This window comes from Poeciliopsis prolifica, unplaced genomic scaffold, assembly GCF_027474105.1.
Source record: "Poeciliopsis prolifica strain line A6 unplaced genomic scaffold, Auburn_PproV2 SCAFFOLD004, whole genome shotgun sequence".
Lineage (NCBI taxonomy): Eukaryota > Metazoa > Chordata > Actinopteri > Cyprinodontiformes > Poeciliidae > Poeciliopsis > Poeciliopsis prolifica.
The window spans coordinates 19,304,632-19,326,369 of NW_026562379.1; the positions used below are offsets into that span (position 1 = coordinate 19,304,632).

At 48.3% G+C, this 21,738-nt stretch overlaps 2 protein-coding genes across 3 annotated transcripts; one reads left to right on the forward strand and one right to left on the reverse strand.

Moving 5' to 3' along the window:
• Positions 1-2,278: 2,278 nt before the first annotated feature.
• Positions 2,279-3,309, reverse strand: triap1 (TP53 regulated inhibitor of apoptosis 1). Its single transcript, XM_055028180.1, has one exon. It carries the CDS (start codon positions 3,089-3,091, stop codon positions 2,867-2,869), a length of 225 nt encoding a protein of 74 aa, XP_054884155.1. The 5' UTR covers positions 3,092-3,309; the 3' UTR covers positions 2,279-2,866.
• Positions 3,310-3,737: 428 nt separating this feature from the next.
• On the forward strand, positions 3,738-20,904 carry supt5h (SPT5 homolog, DSIF elongation factor subunit). 2 transcript variants are annotated; one of them, XM_055028155.1, is made up of 29 exons: positions 3,738-3,885; positions 4,011-4,167; positions 5,054-5,213; positions 5,307-5,372; positions 7,454-7,465; positions 7,546-7,615; positions 8,238-8,306; positions 9,052-9,117; positions 9,198-9,228; positions 9,371-9,439; positions 9,535-9,786; positions 12,002-12,091; positions 12,202-12,272; positions 12,340-12,445; positions 12,541-12,631; positions 12,887-13,023; positions 13,106-13,261; positions 13,486-13,779; positions 13,854-13,979; positions 14,301-14,385; positions 14,819-14,932; positions 15,012-15,114; positions 16,754-16,881; positions 17,498-17,603; positions 17,680-17,838; positions 17,903-18,071; positions 18,151-18,348; positions 20,220-20,315; positions 20,417-20,904. In XM_055028155.1, the coding sequence occupies exons 2-29, from the start codon at positions 4,081-4,083 to the stop codon at positions 20,555-20,557; spliced, it is 3,252 nt and encodes a 1,083-aa protein (XP_054884130.1). In that variant the 5' UTR covers positions 3,738-3,885; positions 4,011-4,080; the 3' UTR covers positions 20,558-20,904. The 2 variants fall into 2 exon arrangements, with proteins under 2 accessions (XP_054884130.1, XP_054884131.1); XM_055028156.1 differs by having other exon boundaries at positions 4,069-4,167.
• The last annotated feature ends 834 nt before the right edge of the window (positions 20,905-21,738 follow it).

The window sequence follows — 21,738 nt, forward strand, 5'->3', positions numbered from 1 at the left end:
TAAGAAAAAACTGATTCAGAATGCAGGGCATTTAACCTGCAATGGACAAACGATTATTTTTTGTCCAATGCAAAGAAAAGCTTGTCTGTCTCATCTGTCAAGAGGCGGTGGTGGTATTCAAAGAATACAATCTGCAGAGACACTATGAATCCCATCATAAAGACAAGTATGACAGCTTGCAAGGCCAAATGCGAGCAGACAAACTCTCAAAGCTAAAAAGTGGATTGTTAGCTCAGCAGAATACATTTGTACGCCAAGTTCAGCTGAACCAGTCATCTGTTCGGGCCAGCTTTCGGGTTGCTCAACTGATAGCAAGCAGCGGTAAACCTTTCACTGACGGAGAATTTGTCAAGAAATGCATGAGAGCTGTAGCGGAGGAAGTGTGTCCCGAAAAGAAAGACGTCTTTAATGCCGTGAGTCTATCAGCCAGTACAATCACCAGACGCATTGAAGAAATCGGCGGTAATGTACACACAGCTGCAGCAGAAGGCGAAAGAGTTTGATTTTTTTTCGGTAGCACTGGATGAGAGCACGGACGTGCAGGACACCGCACAGCTGCTCTTTTTTATTACAATCGTTTCACAGGGAAGTTGATGAGCTGCAAACAGCAATGTCTACAAGCTATTGGAACCTACAAAAAGGTTATAAGGAAGGAACACAGGAACTTCGAGAGCCTTCTCCAGACCGCTGTAGTTTTCTTCCTCCTCCCTGTGACCAGGTGTAGTGAGTGCTATCAGAGTGCTCATATGAGCCACAACTAAACTGAACTTGGACCTTTTAAGATTGTGACCAGCACAACAGAAAGTTTATGTTCCATGGACTTTTTTATGTGGAGAACCCAGAGTGTTATTTGGTTATTATTTATTTCATAAATAGTGTTATTTCCTTACTTTTGTTCTCTGAAGAATCCAGAAAAGGTTATTTGATTGTGCTTTCTGAAAAACAATACATTTTTATGTTTAGCACTCTTACAATCATCACACTTTTTCTGTTACAAACTGACCCCGGCCCCCCATCAGAGAAGGGACGAGTTATGTGGCCCTCACAGGAGACAGTTTGAGGACCCCTGTGACATAACAACAACCATAAACTGACTGAGAAGCAGCAGCTCCACCTGCTCCACATGGTCAACAGATGCTGATCGCAGCTTCAAGTTCTGCTCTTTTGAATCCATATTTGGTAAATTCAGACACCAGAAACCTTCAGGATTTCCACTGACGATCTGAGGAAACCGAGAAAAGCTTTGTTTTATTTGGGTTAATTTTCTTCATTCTGGTTCTTTTTCCAAACCTGTGGTTAGCAGTTTTGTAGTTATGCTAATCTGCTAATGTGTTAATATGCTAATGTGTTAATCTGCTAATGTGCTAATGGGTAAATGACCCTTTTTTGCTCAGCATTTAGTTTATGCTAACTTTGAAAACCATTAGTGCACTTAGCTCAAGATTTCTGAGATAAATTCTAAAGCGCTAATTACTTGAGTGTTTTGTAAACTTTCAGTTGAATAAAATGTAACATCTGTGTTGAGGTTTTGGTCATAGTTTTATTTGCAACATAATATCTAACAATGTATTGTTTATTCTATGATGCATGACTGTGTTTATGATGTACAGCGCTATGGAACTAAATAGCAAATGATTGATTGATTGATAGTGTTATGAATGATTTAAATAGATATTCATAGTGTCGTGGAAAAAACATTTTTCAAGCTCTGTTCAGGTAAAATCACTCAATCAGGTTTATTCATGAATTGTGCACCATGCAGAGAGCTGATAAGATGATCAATAATCCAGCCAGTCTGGATGTAAAGCATGAGTTTTATACAAAGATAAAGGATCCAAAGCATGAGAAACGGTCTGGTTCTGATGCAGCTGTGGGAAACAACTCCCAGCCTTGAACATGTAGCCCAGACAGCTTGAACATGTGGGATCATAGAAGAACCTAAGAACTTAGAATAAACACACAGAACAATGTGACCAGTCAGTGTTATAGATGAGACCCCACTGGGCGCTGCAGGTCTGCAAGACAGCGCTCAGGGAAAACTTAACCAAGATCCACTGGCTGATTAGAATGAAATTCATTTGAAATGATGATTTTCACATTTTTCACATTTTACTCCCAGGCAGAGAAACAGCTGAAGCTCTGAACTCAAAATGGAGAAACAGAATAAATTGTTTCTCTGTTTGAGCCTCAGAGTTTATTCTGAGCCAAATCAATTAACTTTGAGTGAAACTTAAAGCAAACTTCAGAATATTTTAAAGTTAAAAAAACTTCAAAAACATAAAGGTTAAAGAGGAACTTTATTCATAGACTATATATTTTGCAACAACAAAAACAAATCTTCAAATAAGATCTGAATATGACAAAAATGTTGCTCGGATGGAAACGTGTCGCCATGGAGACCGCAGCGTCATCCCGCTGCACGTTCAGGTAAAAAGTGATTCATCTGAACAGATTCATCTGAAGCGATTCACCTGCAAACAGCCACAGAACCGGCAACACGCGTGGATCTGAACCGATCAGCGCTTCGGTTGGAGTTGGAGGTGAAATGATGAGCAGAAGCACAAAAACATCAGTTTGAAAGCAGAAAGTCAACCGGAAGTAGGTCAGGTCTGAGACGTGACCGGAACGTGACCCGGTCCAGCTCAGTCATAGATCTGGACTCAGTCAACTGCAGTCCAACCAGCTGAGGTCAGAGTTCAGTCCAGTCCGTGTGTGTGTGTGTGTGTGTGTGTGTGTGTGTGTGTGTGTGCGTGTGTGTGCGTGCGTGCGTGTGTGTGTGTGTGTGTGTGTGGACCCGCTGGTCCAGGCAGCTGCGGGCCTCATGGTTCCGGAGCAGAACCGGACCAGAACCCGTCCCTCCGCTCCATCAGCTCTCGGGTTTGTCCTTGTTGGGCCCCATGAACTCCACCCCGTCGATCGGGATGTCCTTCTCCTTGATGGCCTTCTGCACGCAGCGCTGGTACTTCCGGAAGGTCTCGGTGCACGGGTCCCCGCTCCGGTCCCCCTTCAGGAAGTGCTCCGCGAACCAGCGGTTGAAGCACTGGTCGTACTCCCGCTTCAGCTCCGTACAAGCCTCCCCGACGCTGTTCATGTCCGGGAATCCGGGCAGAAAACGCCGCAGAGAGGAGATTAAACCGGGGCCGGGATTTACTGTTCCTCCAGGATCCTCCAACAGCCACACCGACTGTCTCTGAAAGCGGATCACGATTGGCTGCGTTCACACAAACGTAACCTAGCGTGGGCACGTCGCGACGTAACAGAGATTTGTGTGGAGAGAGACCACTCGGATCGAGAAATGCTTTTCTTAGGTTTCCTAGTAGCGTTGTTGTGGTATTTATGATACAGAACTTTTATTTTTTTAATTCATACATTTTTTGAATTTTCTCGTTGTTATTGCGGCAGATATTTCACTTTAACGAATGAAGCGTTCCCATCTGTTTGTTATTTTTTCCTCATATATTAATTTCTTTTTTAGGTCAGATAACAATGAGACGTTCATCCTTGCAGAAACAAAATTAAGCATTTATAACAGGAACATGGAAGAAATGCTAACATTTTTAGTGCGTTTATATCTATAAAAATATTCTTAAGTGGATTTAGAAAAGGAACCACCGTGACCATGTAGCCTCAAGTTTAAGACCTCTGAAATAAATTGTTGGTTTAAACATTTTCATAATCGTTTCTTTGGTACATATTAAAAAATAGCAGAGTGAAACCTCTGTATTTGTTTAACTATCATCAATCCAAAACTCGCGATAATTGTAGAGCTTTCTGAAGTCTCGCGGCTCTCACGTAAAACCTCACTCGTCAAGAGATTAAAATTCTCGATAATTTCCATTATTCATCTTTTAGCGGAATAAACTCGGAAGCAGAGGATAGAAAAAGGTGAGAAGAAGAGATAAAGGGGAGAAAATGGAGGCTAGCTGTTCATACGGGGCTTGTTTTTGTCATGCTAACTACATTAGCATGCTTTGTTAGCTTAGCTTCAGCTCGAGTCTTGTGTTTTTCAGCGGGAGTTCGGCCCGGTTTGGATGTTTATTGGTGCTTTCTGTCCTGTAACTGATCCAGAGGTGCAACAGGATGTCCGACAGCGAGGACAGCGACTTTTCTGACAACCAGAGCGAGCGGAGCAGCGATGGGGAGGCCGAGGAGGTGGATGAGAACGAGGTGAGCTGCTTGTGATGGAGAGAGGGGTGGAAAACTCACAGATTCACCCAAAAGCCCGTCAGTCTCAAAGGTCCACAACTCTAAACACGTCCCCAGATAGCAGGTCGCTGTAAACCTTCCTATGCAGACACTGGTTCACCAGAACGGGTCCAGTAGGAGCAATAATTACTTCACATGTTTATACTGATCATAACATGAGGCTTACTGCTCTACAGAGATTTAGTCAGACAAAAGTACAAATTGTGGTGTTTTAACGACTAAAATCACAATTAATACCATAATTGCAAAAATTTTTCCAAATCCAATTTTCAAATAAAACGTTAAGAGTCTGTGTGGAAAAGTGCTTCAGGTCACAATTTATATGGTTTATTTTTGACAACAGACCTGGTGTATTAACAAGAGGTCTCACTTCAACATAAACTCCCTTTGTCTGCTGTGTAAACGTGGTTCTTTATTCAGTAAAGTTATTTAGAAAGTAATAGTGCTCAATAGTAAAAGTCAAAAGCTTGGTGCTCCTAGAAGTAGGAGTAACATCTTTTGAGAAAGAAACAAACTTAAAGGTGAGAAATTACTACCTGCTTATTATTGTACTTGAACCAATCTCAGTTTTATCTGCAGTCAACGTTTTAAAGTCCAAAAATAATTTTCAGAAGTTTTCAAAAATAATTAATAGTTCAGTGTTGAATGAAGTAATAGAAAAGAGAATATGGCATATTTAGATTTTAAATATGGCAGCTTTATTATTGTTATCGTTTTCTCTTTTAATTTTTCTGCAGTCTGTAAATAAATAGTTTATTTCCTGTGGCGGTTCCTCTGATGGTGTTAAAGTTTGTTTTGTCTGAGATCTTCACGTTGCGCTCACTGAGGCCGGGTTCGTTTCCTGCAGGAGGAGCCAGCCAGCCCTGTAGGCAGCGATAAAGTGGCTGATGAGGAGGGGGAGGACCTGGATGACGATGAGGAGGAGTATGATGAAGAGGAGGATGAGGAAGACGACGACCGGCCGAGGAAGAAGCCAAAACACGGAGGGTTCATCCTGGATGAAGCCGGTGCGAGGAGGCGACTCTTCTTCCTCCGCTGTTGTATTGTTGGAGAGTGGGCGGAGCTTTAACACACACCTGTTCCTCCGTGTGTTTGTGCAGATGTGGACGATGAAGATGAGGATGAGGATCGGTGGTCTGAGGGAGGAGAGGACATTCTGGAGAAAGGTGAGAGAAAAAACACAGCGAAGGCTGGAAACCACGCAGAAGCTGCTCTGCCCCTCAGACAAGCTGATGATGAAATCAGCGTTAAGTGAACTCATCTTGGTTTTAAACCCGTTTCTTATGGAAATAATCCAACTGCGGTTTGGATAAAGTAGAACTGTAATGTTTTGGTCTGATTCCTGCTTAGCGCAGCGCATCATTCCCTTTTTCTGATCTGATCTGCTTCTGAGAAACGTTCACTTTGGTGCCGTCTCTTTAAGCCCCTCCCCCTGCAGGTCGTGACCCTGTAGGTCGCACAGTGTTGCTCTCTGCACCTTTAGGCCATTTCTGTAGTTTGATAGCAGACATTTTATTGTCTAGTTGAGCAGAAATTGGTTGAAAGTCGTCTGTCCAGTCTGACATGTTGCAGAGCGCCGTCACAGTGTAAACAAAGCCTCAACGTCGCTTTGTTAGCTAATGCTAGCAACAGTAACACCACTGAATGCATGTGGATCATTTATTCCTCAAGACCAAACTGTTCCTCTAACAACTCAAAATACGGTTCTCCAGGTGCTAACCTCTAGCATACAGTGCTAACACTAGCAGGAAGCACGATGCTACTGCTAGCACAACAGCAGCCAGGACTTCATACCAACACACAATAAATACACGTCTGGAATACAGTGTGTTGTTAGCATGTAGTTTAGCGCTTTGCCTTGTCTGATGTTTATACACACAACAGGAAATGACTCTTCAAAATAAAATGTACAATGTCTTGATGCTGCAGACGACCCAGTGCTGTAACTGATCCAGTTAAGATGGTACATACTGTGATAAAGAGTCCAAAACGTAACGGGGAATAGAGAAACCATACATGATAGAGAAACACAACCAAACAGAATATTAAGAAATCCACAATAACATAAACGTCTGTGCTCTGTTAGAGACTCGGAGCGCAAAACAAAACGATCCAGGGCTAAAAAATGGATTTTATAAGGAAAGTTTTCTTTACTGGAGCAACATGGGGGTCAAATGTCTACAGCAATGTTGCTCTGTGGGAATGTGTGTGTGTGGCTCTGTGTGTGTGTGGCTCTGTGTGTGTGTGTGTGTGTGTGTGTGTGTGTGTGTGTGTGTGTGTGTGGCTCTGTGTGTGTGTGGCTGCGTGTGTGTGTGTGTGTGTGGCTCTGTGTGTGTGTGTGGCTCTGTGTGTGTGTGGCTCTGTGTGTGTGTGTGCTCAGTGTCTCCTGACCTCTAACTGACCTCTCTCTGTCCTGCGGCGGCCATTGCTGACTCCAGCCAACGGTAAAGCTGTTGCTCTTGTTGTCACTGACTCCCATTAGAAGTGAATGGATCATTACTGTCATCCTTTTATTAACCCTCCGCCCCCCATCACCTCATCCCAGCACAGCTGCGCCTGTCATTACACACTCAGGGAAAAATCAGGCTGCACCTGTGTGAGAGCAGCTCTTCTTCTATGGTTTTTAGTCTTGGAGGACCAGCTGCTTCTCTTTCAGACTAACTCGTCCATCGGACCTGAAGACATTTTAACCATTTCTGCTGTTTGACTTTAATGAGCAACGTACAGCAATCAGCCACAACATTATGACCATCAGTCAGGTTCTGATAAACACGATGATCTCTTTATTTCATGCACACATGTCTGCTGCATCATGAACATCCAACAGAGAAAATATGAACATGATGTTCCTAATGCTGAGGCTGAGAGAAGCTGATATCTCCAGATTTCTCGCTGCTGTAACTTCTGCAGCTCCTCGTCTCGTCGTGCTGCGGTTCAGAGCAGCAGGTGGAACCGGGTCCTCTGGAGCCCCTGCAGCTCCTCTGCCTGTCGGTTTCTTTACGGTCGGTTCAGCAGAAGCCTGGTTCTGGTCGGCTGAACCTCCATGCCGGTTCTTCAGGCCTGGTCCTGCAGCCTGAGGTTCTGATCCGGGCGACTCAGCTTCATAAACTCATCATTAATGGGGTTTCCTCTCATCGTGCTTCTCGTGTCGTGCTTCCTGCCTCCATCACTGTTTCTGCTGATCACTTCCTGTTTGCTGACTCGTCTCTGTTCTTCCTCCTCTTCCTCGCTGGCGGATCCTGAGCAGAAGAGGCTGAAGGTCAGTTTCTCTCATCTCAGACATTATTGACTCCATGTTTTGGTTCTAATAAAAAATGAAACGTTCTCCTCTTCCACCAGCTTCCAACCTGGACCACGTGGTTCTGGATGAAGACCACTCCGGATCCAGGCGGCTGCAGAACCTCTGGAGGTAGAACCTGTGAAGAGATAAAATGATCTTCAATAAGTACACAAAAGGATCATTTCATTTGATTAGGGGAAAGTAATCAGCTCTGTCAAGAATTAACTGCCATTAAACTACATTTAAAAGCCGAACATGCAGATAAAATTAATAATTTAAAGAAAATTGTTCTGATTGGCTTAAAATGCATTAAATTAATCTAGAAAAATTCAAAATCAGCAGAAAAACCACGACTGGAAGGCAGTTGAGTTTAGCAGTGAATACTTTTCCCAGAAGGCTTGTTCTGTTTGTGCAACGTTTCGTTTCGCTGCAGGAGAGCAGTGTGTGAACAGCAGTGTGTGAACAGCAGTGTGTGTGAACAGCAGTGTGTGTGAACAGCAGTGTGTGTGAACAGCAGTGTGTGTGAACAGCAGTGTGTGTGAACAGCAGTGTGTGAACAGCATGTGTGTGAACAGCAGTGTGTGAACAGCAGTGTGTGAACAGCAGTGTGTGTGAACAGCAGTGTGTGTGAACAGCAGTGTGTGAACAGCAGTGTGTGTGAACAGCAGTGTGTGTGAACAGCAGTGTGTGTGAACAGCAGTGTGTGTGAACTTTCCTCAGAGCCGCGGCTGACACACTGTTTGTGTTTCAGGGACTCCAGGGAGGAGGCGCTGGGGGAATACTACATGAGGAAATACGCCAAGTCCTCCGTGGGAGAGCAGTGAGTACTGGACTGAAACCTTCTGCTCTTCATTCACCGAGTTCTGGTTCAAATCAGCTTCTCTTCAGGGATTCCCAGTGTGAGTCTGAAAACATCTGCAGGTTCTTCGGGGTCTCTGCCTGCAGCTTCCCACACTGACAAATATTCTGACTGCCTCAAAAGAAAAAAACTGGGACAGAATGGGGCCGACAATAAAGTCACAATCCTGAGACAATAGAGACGTAATAGCTGTTCCTCATCGGAGCAAATTTGCAGCTGGCATTGTTCAATTTGAAGACAACCCTGAATACACAGAAGTAGCTGATGCTACTGGAACGTACCTGAAAATCAGAGACTTACTAAAAGGTTCCCCTCGAAGCTTGTCAAAGAGAAAATGAAATGTTTCTCATATTGTACAGTTTTGTATTTCAGAATACAAAACTGTACAAGAACAAAGTCATAGTAATGCCACAGGCATAAAGATGCAACAATAATTCTGTAGTAACAGACTGACATGACAATAACGCAGTGATGGGACTAAAACTATAAATTTGTAATAATGCGATAGTAAAGTTGTAATGATGCGAAACTACTAGACTAAAGTTGGGAAGTTTGAGAAAGTCCTAATCAATCAATGATTTTGCAATACGAGTCTGATGAAGCAACGATAACGTAAAGAGACTGGCGCAGCGAAGGCGTAATGATGCGATAATGAAGCCATGATGCAGGAGGAGAACAACATGCAGTTTCTTCTTCTGTGGTTTAGTTACGCTGGAGGTCCAGAGGAGCTTTCTGATGACATCACCCAGCAGCAGCTGCTTCCTGGAGTCAAGTATGTAAACACTCATTCGACCAATCGGCGTCAAGACCCTCGATGACATCATGAGCCTTTCATCTGGTTTTATATTGCAGGGACCCAAACCTGTGGACCGTGAAATGTAAGGTGCGGAAACACACACACACACACACACACACACACACACACACACACACACACACACACACACACACACACACACACACACACACACACACACACACACGCTCTCGGTCTCTCTCTCATCGTTCAAACTTCCTGTGTGCAGATCGGCGAGGAGAGGGCGACCGCCATTGCTCTGATGAGGAAGTTCATCGCCTACCAGTTCACTGACACGGTAAGAAGCCGCCTGACCTCAGGCTGAGCTCTGATTGGTGGAGGGGGTACAAACCGACCAACGGCTGACTGCTCCTCGCGCCGCCTTGCCCGCAGCCTCTCCAGATCAAGTCGGTGGTGGCGCCCGACCACGTCAAAGGTTACATCTACGTGGAGTCGTACAAGCAGACGCACGTGAAGGCCGCCATTGAGGGCATCGGCAACCTGCGCATGGGCCTGTGGAACCAGCAGATGGTTCCGATCAAGGAGATGACCGACGTCCTGAAGGTCGTCAAGGAGGTCACCAACCTGAAGCCCAAGAGCTGGGTCCGGCTCAAGAGAGGCCTGTACAAGGACGACATCGCCCAGGTAACCCCATCGCCCAGGTAACCCCATCGCCCAGGTAACCCCATCGCCCGGGTAACGGCCGATGGGTAGAACCACCTGGAGGTCTGGCAGCTAAATGTTTTCTTCCTTTCAGTCTCCAGCTTTGGAGCTGAACATCTGCAGGAAGTTCTGTTGGTCATTGACCTTTAGGCGGTAGTGGAAGTGTCAGGGATAGGCCTGTCGCGATAAACGATAAGTCAATTAATCGAACGATAAATTAAAACTATCGACCTCATTTCAATTATCGGCTATGTCGTTTCTTCCTGCCTTTTTCTATTACTGTTGATGACACTGAATGAAAAGAGGCTCAACTCCACTGACCCTCCCTTACTTCCTTATTTCCTTAGTGTAATGCCCAGCGCGCGCTGCACCATCTGATGCCGCGGATTGTCGCCCTTTATCAAAACACATTAGCCGACAGAAATCCTCGCTATAACGGTTCGATCGAACCGTGTTGTGTCCAACAATTGACACAACATAATAAGTCCAGTTCACTAATTTTGAAACCAGGAATTAATCAATTCCTGACTACAATCTACCTGCAATGCATGTGGCTAGTGTCAGTCTGACTGAATGAAAATCATTATAACCTATTTATGTCACGTTAACGAAGAACAGCTGAAAAGTTTCCGGGTTTTCTGGTAGAAATTTCGCTCCAACTCCTCCCCTAGTTATTTACATTTTCTTTGCACTAATTGTTGAATAAACATTCATGTTGTTTCCGATGTCTGCTGGACTTCGGGTTGCATTGTGTCACCTGTTCGGGATTCCCTCCGTGTTTCCCTCAGAAAGCAGAAGGAGGATCCGCGCTTTCTGATTGGCTACCGGTCACATTCAACAGGCTGCGTCACTCTCCCAGTCTGGATAAATCCTTGATTTAGATCGGAGCAACGATCTACCGTAACACACGACGATCTACCGTAACACACGACGATCTACCGTAACACACGACGATCTACAGTAACACACGACGATCTACCGTAACACACGACGATCTACCGTAACACACGACGATCTACCGTAACACACGACGATCTACCGTAACACACGACGATCTACCGTAACACACGACGATCTACCGTAACACACGACGATCTACCGTAACACACTACGATCTACCGTAACACACGACGATCTACCGTAACACACGACGATCTACCGTAACACACGACGATCTACCGTAACACACGACGATCTACCGTAACACACGACGATCTACCGTAACACACGACGATCTACCGTAACACACGACGATCTACCGTAACACACGACGATCTACCGTAACACACGACGATCTACCGTAACACACGACGATCTACCGTAACACACGACGATCTACCGTAACACACGACGATCTACCGTAACACACGACGATCTACCGTAACACACAACGATCTACCGTAACACACGACGATCTACCGTAACACACGACGATCTACCGTAACACACGACGATCTACCATAACACACAAGTGACAATCTTAGAACGAAGAACGTTCTAAGATTGTCGTTTGGGGTAAAAAATCCTGTAGTTTGAACTTTTGCATCATTCAGTCGGATTCTTCTCTATTTAAATCTAATGATTACTGAAGGGCAATAAACTATACAGACTTCATAATCTGCACTCTTTTGGTTGAATGCAGTGTTTATTTCCAGTTTGGCTTCATGTTGTTTAGTTTTTATTCAAGTACATTTAGACTAAGAATCAATTTTATTTTTGTTTTTGGTTGTTTTATTTATTTTGTGTACCAGTCCCAGTGTTAAGTGTCTTTTGAAAGCAAAGTGTTTCTATCTTTGGCAGGAAATCGCATGTATTGTTACATAATTTCCATTAAATCAATGTAAAAAGGTCTTCAAACAATATTATCGTTTATCGCAATAATTTTTGAGACAATATATCGCCCAGCAAAATCTGTTTTCATGACAGGCCTAGTCAGGGACCTTTGACCTTTAGGCGGCAGTGAAAGTGTCGGGGACCTTTGACCTTTAGGCGGCAGTGAAAGTGTCGGGGACCTTTGACCTTTAGGCAGCAGTGAAAGTGTCGGGGACCTTTGACCTTTAGGCGGCAGTGAAAGTGTCTGGGACCTTTGACCTTTAGGCGGCAGTGAAAGTGTCGGGGACCTTTGACCTTTAGAGCAGGTAGAGGAGCTGCGGTGGGCTTCAGGTGTTGTTGTCGTCATGGTGACCTGTGTGTCCAGGTGGACTACGTGGAGCCCAGTCAGAACACCATCTCCCTGAAGATGATTCCCCGCATCGACCTGGACCGGATCAAGGCCAAGATGAGTCTGGTGGGTTCTGGTTCTGGTTCTGGTTCTGGTTCTGGTTCTTGTTCTGGTTCTGGTTCTGGTTCTGGTCGGTCTCCTCATGCGGAGCTGCGTTCTGACTGTGTGGTTTGTAGAAGGACTGGTTTGCCAAGAGGAAGAAGTTCAAGAGGCCTGCGCAGCGCCTGTTTGATGCTGAGAAGATCAGGTATGCTCCCGGTTCTGGTTGTGGTTCTGGTGATCGGGTCCGGTCTGACTGATGAACTCTGCCGCAGGTCTCTGGGTGGGGAGGTCAGCCATGATGGAGACTTCATGATCTTTGAGGGGAACCGCTACAGCCGCAAAGGCTTCCTGTTCAAAAGCTTCGCCATGTCCGCCGTGGTGAGTCTGCGCCGTCTGGTTCTGGTACCGACCCGAAGTGCGTTGGGTCCCGGTAGCAGCTCGTACAACAGCAGGTTCTGCTGTGTTTGTGTCAGATCACAGACGGAGTGAAGCCCACGCTATCAGAGCTGGAGAAGTTTGAAGACCAGCCAGAGGGGATCGACCTGGAAGTGGTCACCGAGTCGGGTATGACATCATCACTCTCTCATTGGACGAACCGCCACCCTGTTGACACAACCGTCTAATCAGAAATCTAACTGCAGTACCTCTGTGGCCCACCAGGGTCTCTGTCTTTAATTCCTTACTTCCTACCTTCCATCGGTAGACATGTTAATGGTGTGTGTGTGTGTGTGTGTGTGTGTGTGTGTGTGTGTGTGGGGGTGTGTGTGTGTGTGTGTGTGTGTGTGTGGGTGTGTGGGGGGGGGGGGGGGGGGTGTGCAGGTAAGGAGCGTGAACACAACCTGCAGGCGGGGGACAACGTGGAGGTGTGTGAAGGAGAGTTGATCAACCTGCAGGGAAAGATCCTGAGCGTCGACGGCAACAAGATCACCATCATGCCCAAACACGAAGACCTGAAGGTGCTTCCTCCTGACCGGCCTGCAGGTAGCCGAGGCGCCGCCTCCTCTTCCTCCGCTCACCCCGTCTCCATCTCCCGAGCAGGACCCGCTGGAGTTCCCCGCCCACGAGCTCAGGAAGTACTTCCGCATGGGCGACCACGTGAAGGTCATCGCCGGGCGCTATGAGGGCGACACCGGCCTCATTGTCAGGGTGGAGGAGAACTTCGTCATCCTCTTCTCGGACCTCACCATGCACGAGGTGAGACCATCTGACTCCGCCCACCTGTCCTCCCTGACTCCGCCCCCTGTCCTCCCTGACTCCGCCCCCTGTCCTCCCTGACTCCGCCCCTGTCCTCCCTGACTCCGCCCCCTGGCCTTCCTGACTCCGCCCCCTGTCCTCCCTGACTCCGCCCCCTGACCTTCCTGACTCCGCCCCCTGTCCTCCCTGACTCCGCCCACCCTGACTCCTCTCTCCCCCTGCAGCTGAAGGTGCTGCCCAGAGACCTGCAGCTTTGCTCGGAGACTGCGTCGGGCGTGGACGTCGGAGGGCAGCATGAATGGGGCGAGCTGGTGCAGCTGGACCCGCAGACGGTGGGCGTCATCGTCCGGCTGGAGAGGGAGACGTTCCAGGTTCTGAACATGCACGGGAAGGTTCTGACGGTGCGCCACCAGGCGGTGAACCGCAGGAAGGACAACCGCTTCGCCGTGGCGCTGGACTCCGAGCAGAACAACATCCACGTCAAGGACATCGTGAAGGTCATCGACGGGCCGCACTCGGTGAGGAAACCTTTAGGAAGATTGGTTCTGGTTCTGATTGTGATTCTGATTGTGGTTCTGGTTGGTGGTTCCAGGGGCGTGAAGGGGAGATCCGCCATCTTTTCCGCGGCTTCGCCTTCCTGCACTGCAAGAAGCTGGTGGAGAACGGAGGGATGTTCGTCTGTAAGACTAGACACCTGGTTCTGGCCGGAGGCTCCAAGGTAGGCGGGGTCCAGAACCAGCAGCTGGGTCTCTCATTGGACTGGGAACCAGCAGCTGGGTCTCTCATTGGACTGGGAACCAGCAGCTGGGTCTCTCATTGGACTGGGAACCAGCAGCTGGGTCTCTCATTGGACTGGGAACCAGCAGCTGGGTCTCTCATTGGACTGGGAACCAGTGTGCGGCGATCAGCCGATGTTTGAAAGCCTCCAGCTGCTTTTCGTTTCTTCCTCTGCTCGTTTACATGCAGCTGCTCTGAATCAGCCTCTGAAACGTTTCTCTTCTTCTTCTGTGTTTTTTTTATGTAATTTTTCTGCGTTCAGCCCAGAGACGTGACCAACTTCACGGTGGGGGGGTTCGCCCCGATGAGCCCCCGGATCAGCAGCCCCATGCACCACGGCGGCGGAGGTGGGTGCAGCCGCAATGAAACGCTTTGGAGACCACAAGTTTACATACACTCAGTACAAACAAGGATTCTTGTTTAGTATGAAATCAGACCAGAACCCTTCTGGACGTAAACAGGAATAAATGAATTCAGATTCTTTCTCTCCTTATTGAGGCATTTTGTTAAAATTAAATAATTTCACTGAAACCGGGGAAGTTTGCTTCTGATTTAACTTTAAACGGAGAGGAATAAAACTTGCTTGTCTTTTTATTGGGGCATTTAAACTTGTTTCACCTGACTGCATGTTTCTGTAAATGTAAACAAGACAGATGTTCTCTGCGTGGGAATATTTTGATGGTTTTATTAATTATTGTTGAGGCGATTATTCTGATTATCAGCCTGCAGTCAACATGAAACATGGCTTCAACTCCGTCCTCTCTGTCCTCCGTCCTCCAGGCGCTCAGCAGAGGGGCGGCGGTGGTGGCGGCGGAGGGTTTGGGCGTGGCCGGGGACGTAGAGACAACGAGCTGATTGGCCAGACGGTGCGGATCTCCCAGGGCCCTTACAAAGGTCAGACAAAGGGCTTTGTGCGCCGTCGGGACTGCTCTGTGTCTCTGTGGTTCTGACGGGTCTGGACTCGGTTTCTCAGGATACATCGGCGTGGTGAAGGACGCGACGGAGTCCACGGCCCGCGTGGAGCTGCACTCCACCTGCCAGACCATCTCTGTGGACCGCCAGCGGCTGACCACCATGTACGTACGCACGGATCGGCTGCAGGGGTTCTGACCCGGTTCTGTTCAGGTAGAGGTCCGGTGGCTTTAGAGCTGGTGGCTCCACATGCGGCCCGATGAGCTGAACCTGGTGGTTCCATCATCCCGACTCAGAGATTCAGTTGTAGAAAATACGACTAGAGTTTCATGTTTCAGCACAATTAGAATCTGAACTTTTTAAATGCAACGGAGCACAACAGGGCTCTGCATCAGGTCCACGTCTCTTCTGGAATATTGTATAAAGAAACAGATACACATCACAACTATGTCATATACCAAGAATAAATATTGATATTTATTCCAGTACCAATATTTTGGTATTTGAATGAAATACCAAAAGATATTTTAAATCCTAGCTATATGTGCTAGCTACCACCTGTTAGCTAATACCTGCTAGCTAGCACCAGTAGCTAGCCATATGTGCTAGCTATTGGTGCTAGGTAGGTCTATAATATATACATAGGTTTCTGTATCTTTAAATATTTTTCACCTGAGAAATGCAACTGGGTTTTTCTGCGCAGTGGGCGGAGCCACAGGGACGGTAACTCCGCCCCCAAAACCACAAACACTAAAACCAGTTCTGTAGGCTTAATGGGCTGTTTTGTGTTTCACTGGGAAATTTCAGTTCTGCTTTAACATTTATTGTGATGTTTCAGTTTCTGAAGCAATATCAGTTTCATGGATTCATATCAAAATGAATCCAGTGGAAACGGGTTGAAAAGTTCTGGCCGTCATTTAGAACCCGTCCCACCATGCAGCCCTGCTGAACCCCTGGTTCTGGTTCTGTACTCCCTCTGGAGGTCATGCTCAGCATCATTTATCTCCTGTTCTGACCCGGTTCTGAACCTGTGTGGTTCCAGTAATAATTTGGGTTTGGTTGTCTGTGAACCTGAAGCTGTAGAACTTTGGTTCTGTTCGGTTCTGAACTTTAAGGTTTTACTGGTTCTGATGAACTAAATGGATGAACAGTCAGGATTTGATCCAAACCAACATGATTATCTTATTAAAATATTTATTATAGTTCCAGCTCCGTGAAATTCAGCCTTTATTTATTTTCAGTTCCTCCAGGATTTATTGATTATTTTTATTATATTTTTGGATCCAAACTATTGATTTTTGTGGAGATGCTTCAGAAATATTTGCAATCCTTTCTCCTTAAACCTCGTCCAAAATCTACATACAGAAGAAAAAAGAAAAAGTAGCAGACTGATTGGAGATGCATTTTTGTTCTTTAAAAACATGCAGGATTGAGGAAATACTGCCACCTCCAGGTGGGAGTTGGCAGCACATTGAAAATGTTGACCATTTTTGCAGAAAGTCTTTACTGAACTCAGATCTTTATGATGTAAAAAAGCCTCTGATCTGTTTTAGGCATGAATTTCTGTGATTTTTGGAGTTGATAATATCTGGTGTATCTGTGCAGGGAAACATTAATAACCTCGTTTCTTTTCTGTTTTTGCTGATTGTCTTAGATTATTTCTGCTGCTCTTACGTTGATATTCCCAGGATTTTACTTCCTGTTTCAGTTGTCGGCGGTCCAGGGCAGCTTGTTGCGGTTTGTTGCCGTTCCCTGTGTTTGTGTTGGAGCCGCAGCTCATTTCTCCGTCTTCCCTCCATCCAGGGGAGCGAAGAGGCACACCGGGTCGACCTCGGCCCACGGACGCACCCCCATGTTCGGCTCCCAGACCCCCATGTACGGCGCCGGCTCCAGGACCCCCATCTATGGCTCCCAGACGCCCATGCACGACGGTGAGACGGAGGCAGAAACCCACAGGCTGCTGGGGTCAGAGTTCATTCTGCTGTTCCAGAAACATTTGGTTCTGGTTCTGGAGCTGCGTCACAGAGGGAATATTTGATTGTAAACACGGCACACTACAGAAGTGGGTAACCATGCCGGTTGCCATTTATTTAGCTGTTTGGACATTAGCAGCATGTTAAAATTAGCTTTGCTCAGGAACGTCTTCCTGACCCGTTAATGAACGTCTTCCTGACCCTTCAACCTCAGTTTGTGGGAACAAACTGCGGCTCTTAAAGGAGACGGATCCCTGTGAGGGCGGCGCAGGGGAACCTCAATAACTCAATCACATGATGCATTTACGCTTCATTTCCATTTGAATCTTTTCAGTTTTCAGTTTTGGTTTCTGCTGGGAGATAATTAATTTTATTTGTTTCTGTTTTATTTAAATGTTAAATGTTCATGGGAATTTAAATGTGATATTTGAGAAATTGTCCTTCCATTATGGCCTCAAAACAACATTATCAACTATCACAAAAACTTCGTCCAGGAAAATTTATTAAGGTGACAAGAATATTTTAGCCCGGTTCTGATCCAGCTCTGACCCGTCTCCGGTTCTGTTTCCTACAGGAAGCCGTACGCCTCACTACGGCTCCCAGACCCCGCTGCATGATGGGAGCAGGACTCCTGGTCAGAGCGGCGCCTGGGATCCCAGCAACCCCAACACACCTTCCAGGTAACCCCGACCCGGACCGGCAGAACCAGAACCGCTCCGTCGTCATCCGCCCTGCGTGTTTTTCTCTCACCTGCAGGAACGACGAAGAGTACGACTTCGGCTTCGACGACGAGCCGTCGCCGTCGCCGCAGGGTTACAGCGGGACCCCCAACCCCCAGACGCCGGGCTACCCAGAGGTCCCCTCCCCTCAGGTTAACCCCCAGTACAACCCCCAGACCCCGGGAACGCCGGCCATGTGAGTACCCGTCCCGGCCAGCAGGTGGCGCCCGGGCGTCCTGTAACGTCCGCGTTGTGTTCAGGTACAACCCGGAGCAGTACTCGCCGTACGCGGCGCCGTCACCGCAGGGCTCCTACCAGCCCAGCCCCAGTCCCCAGAGCTACCACCAGGTGGCGCCGTCTCCTGTCGGCTTCCAGAACACGCACTCCCCGGCCAGCTACCACCCCACCCCGTCCCCCATGGCCTACCAGGTGGGAACGCGCTCTCAGCGGGGTTCGGGTCCGCCAGAACCCAGCCAAAGACCCTTTGTGTTCTTATCGCCCCCTACAGGCCAGCCCGAGCCCCAGCCCGGTGGGCTACAGTCCCATGACGCCCGGAGCGCCCTCTCCTGGAGGATACAACCCCCACACCCCCGGATCCAACATCGAGCAAGGCAGCGGCGACTGGGTGACCACTGACATCCTGGTCCGGGTCAAAGACTCCTTCATGGACCTGATGGGACAAGTCGGAGTGATCCGGAGCGTCACGGTGAGCCCGACTGGACCCGACGGGGACCAGGAGCCCAAACATCTCGTTACAGACTAAATGACAACAAAACAATAATCATGGCCGATGGTGAAAACTCACCGACAACGCATAAATGATGCAAGCGCAACAGAAGCACTGTCAGAGCAGAGGCAGTGCTTTAAGGACGCGCGCCGCCGTCGCTTTAAGGACGCGCGCCGCCGTCGCTTTAAGAACGCGTCGCTTTAAGAACGCGTCGCTTTAAGGACGCGCGCCGCCGTCGCTTTAAGGACGCGCGCCGCCGTCGCTTTAAGGACGCGGGCCGCCGTCGCTTTAAGGACGCGCGCCGCCGTCGCTTTAAGGACGCGCGCCGCCGTCGCTTTAAGGACGCGCGCCGCCGTCGCTTTAAGGACGCGCGCCGCCGTCGCTTTAAGGACGCGGGCCGCCGTCGCTTTAAGGACGCGCGCCGCCGTCGCTTTAAGGACGCGCGCCGCCGTCGCTTTAAGAACGCGTCGCTTTAAGAACGCGCGCTGCCGTCGCTTTAAGGACGCGCGCCGCCGTCGCTTTAAGAACGCGCGCCGCCGTCGCTTTAAGGACGCGCGCCGCCGTCGCTTTAAGGACGCGCGCCGCCGTCGCTTTAAGGACGCGCGCCGCCGTCGCTTTAAGGACGCGCGCCGCCGTCGCTTTAAGGACGCGCGCCGCCGTCGCTTTAAGGACGCGGGCCGCCGTCGCTTTAAGAACGCGCGCCGCCGTCGCTTTAAGGACGCGCGCCGCCGTCGCTTTAAGGACGCGGGCCGCCGTTTCTTTAAGAACGCGCGCCGCCGTCGCTTTAAGGACGCGCGCGACGCGCGCCGCCGTCGCTTTAAGGACGCGCACCGCCGTCGCTTTAAGGACGCGGGCCGCCGTTTCTTTAAGAACGCGCGCCGCCGTCGCTTTAAGGACGCGCGCCGCCGTCGTTTTAAGGACACGCGCCGCCGCCGTCGCTTTAAGGACGCGCGCCGCCGTCGCTTTAAGGACGCGCGCCGCCGTCGCTTTAAGGACGCGCGCCGCCGTCGCTTTAAGGACGCGCGCCGCCGTCGCTTTAAGAACGCGTCGCTTTAAGAACGCGTCGCTTTAAGGACGCGCGCCGCCGTCGCTTTAAGGACGCGGGCCGCCGTCGCTTTAAGGACGCGCGCCGCCGTCGCTTTAAGGACGCGCGCCGCCGTCGCTTTAAGGACGCGCGCCGCCGTCGCTTTAAGGACGCGCGCCGCCGTCGCTTTAAGGACGCGGGCCGCCGTCGCTTTAAGGACGCGGGCCGCCGTCGCTTTAAGGACGCGGGCCGCCGTCGCTTTAAGAAAACAGACAAACTGCTGCAAAAGACAAACAGCTTTAAATATAAAACGCTGCACACAGAAATCCTCCAGACCACCAGGGGGCATCGATCAATACAGACAGGAAGTCCAGAGGAAACTGTGAGGAAGAAATAAGTCTGTTATTCTTCACATCTTTCACATTATTTGTAGCACAGCAGCATATGTAATAATTGTACCTGTTGCAGGCGCCCCCTAGTGTCCTGGAAGACTTCTGGTTTTTGTGTTAATGCTGCATTTCAGCGTTATGAGGGTTTGAAAAGTAAATGATTTTATGCTTGAATGAAAGTTTCTGCTTGTGAAAATGACGTTTTAGGAGTTTTCATACTGGAATGTCGAGTTCTGGTCCGTTTATGGCGGGCTGATGAGGTTCTGTCTGATCCACATCGGGACGCTGTCACTTTAAGAAGGAAGACTTATGCACCAGTCTTTAATTTTCATTAAAGTTCAAACACGAGGAGGGAAAATGGGACTGTTTACTTTGGAGTATTGGGCCGTCGGCCCGGCGCCGTCGGCCCGGTTGCTGACTGAACCTCGTGTCTGCAGGGCGGGATGTGCTCCGTCTTCATGCAGGACTCTGAGAAGGTGGTGAGCGTCAGCAGCGACCATCTGGAACCCGTCACTCCGACCAAGAACAACAAGGTGAGTCCACCTGGACCGGACCGGACCGGACCGGGGCCTCGCTCGTCCTCTGCCGGTGCCATGGTTACGGGCGGTGGAGCTGACTCCGTCCTGTTCTCCAGGTGAAGGTGATTCTGGGGGAGGACCGCGAGGCCACAGGGATCCTGTTGAGCATCGACGGAGACGACGGCATCGTCCGCATGGAGCTGGACGACCAGCTGAAGATTCTCAACCTGCGGTTCCTGGGCCGCCTGGAGCACTGATGGCCGCCGGCCGCGGACGCTCCGCTCTCGTTCTGTTCAGCTTTTAGTGCTTTCATGATCTGTACGGTCTTTGATTTCTGGCTCCCTACCAAACGTGTCGCATCAATAAACTGTGAACCGGCCCGGCTTCCTCTGCTTCCTGATCCAGGATCTCCAGGTTTTCCAGGTTTTCCATGAGATCCGCAGCTTCATGCCGGAGAACCACAGAAGCGGGTCTGCTCCTCTAGTTCCCACCTGGGGAACTTGCCGTCAGTGTCCAGGTGTTCCCAGGTCAGAAGGGATTTACATTTATGTGAAAAAGTTCACAGGTCAGATATTCAGTTTATTAATAAATCTTGACATGTCGACGTCTGAAGTCTCTGATTGGATCTCTGGAAATGAACCGTTTACTGTTCAGGTTTTAATGTTTTACTCTGAAATCAACCAGATAAAGTTAACGCACCATAACTATGTCGACGTCTGATCTTTGATCTCGGAGCGTTTAGTTTAACGGGTTGAAGGCAGTCGACGTTCCGGAGGGAAACGTGGTTCTGAAGGAAGCGGGTCGGGCGGTTCTGATGGACAGCAGGGGAAAGTATTCACACCCCTTTTTTCAGGTTTCATCCAATAATTCAACCTGGAAGTAAAGAACCAAGTGTAGCTGCAATAAACACAGGATGTTTCACCAGCAGATGGCGCTAAAACTGAACTAGAACTTAGGATAGTTTTAGTCTGTCAGTGGAAAGAGATGATTATTATTATTATTATCATTACTAAAAACAAACGTTACATTTTCTGTGAAAATCTCAGAGCTTCATGTTTACCAACCTTGTCAAAGTTAGTAAACATGAAGCTCTTTTGATCTTTGGCTATAAATTAAATTTTCTGATTCTGGAAAATTGTTGCAAATATTCTATAATTTTTATTTCAGTCTTTCACTAAAGACTAAAACTGAGACTAAACTAGCAAACGGTTCAAACTTAAACTAACGAGCTAAAGTCAAATTAACGGTGTCGTTGGATGGAAACAATGTTTGTAAATGGCATCATGGAGGAGCATCGCTGTGCTTCTTAAAGAGACGGAGGCCAATTTAAAATTTGATTTTTGCTGTTTTTATGTCCAGCATTTTCATCATAGCTGAAAGTGACAAAGTCATTAGGAGGATCATGAAGGAAGTGACCGGACAGACCAGACAGACTGGA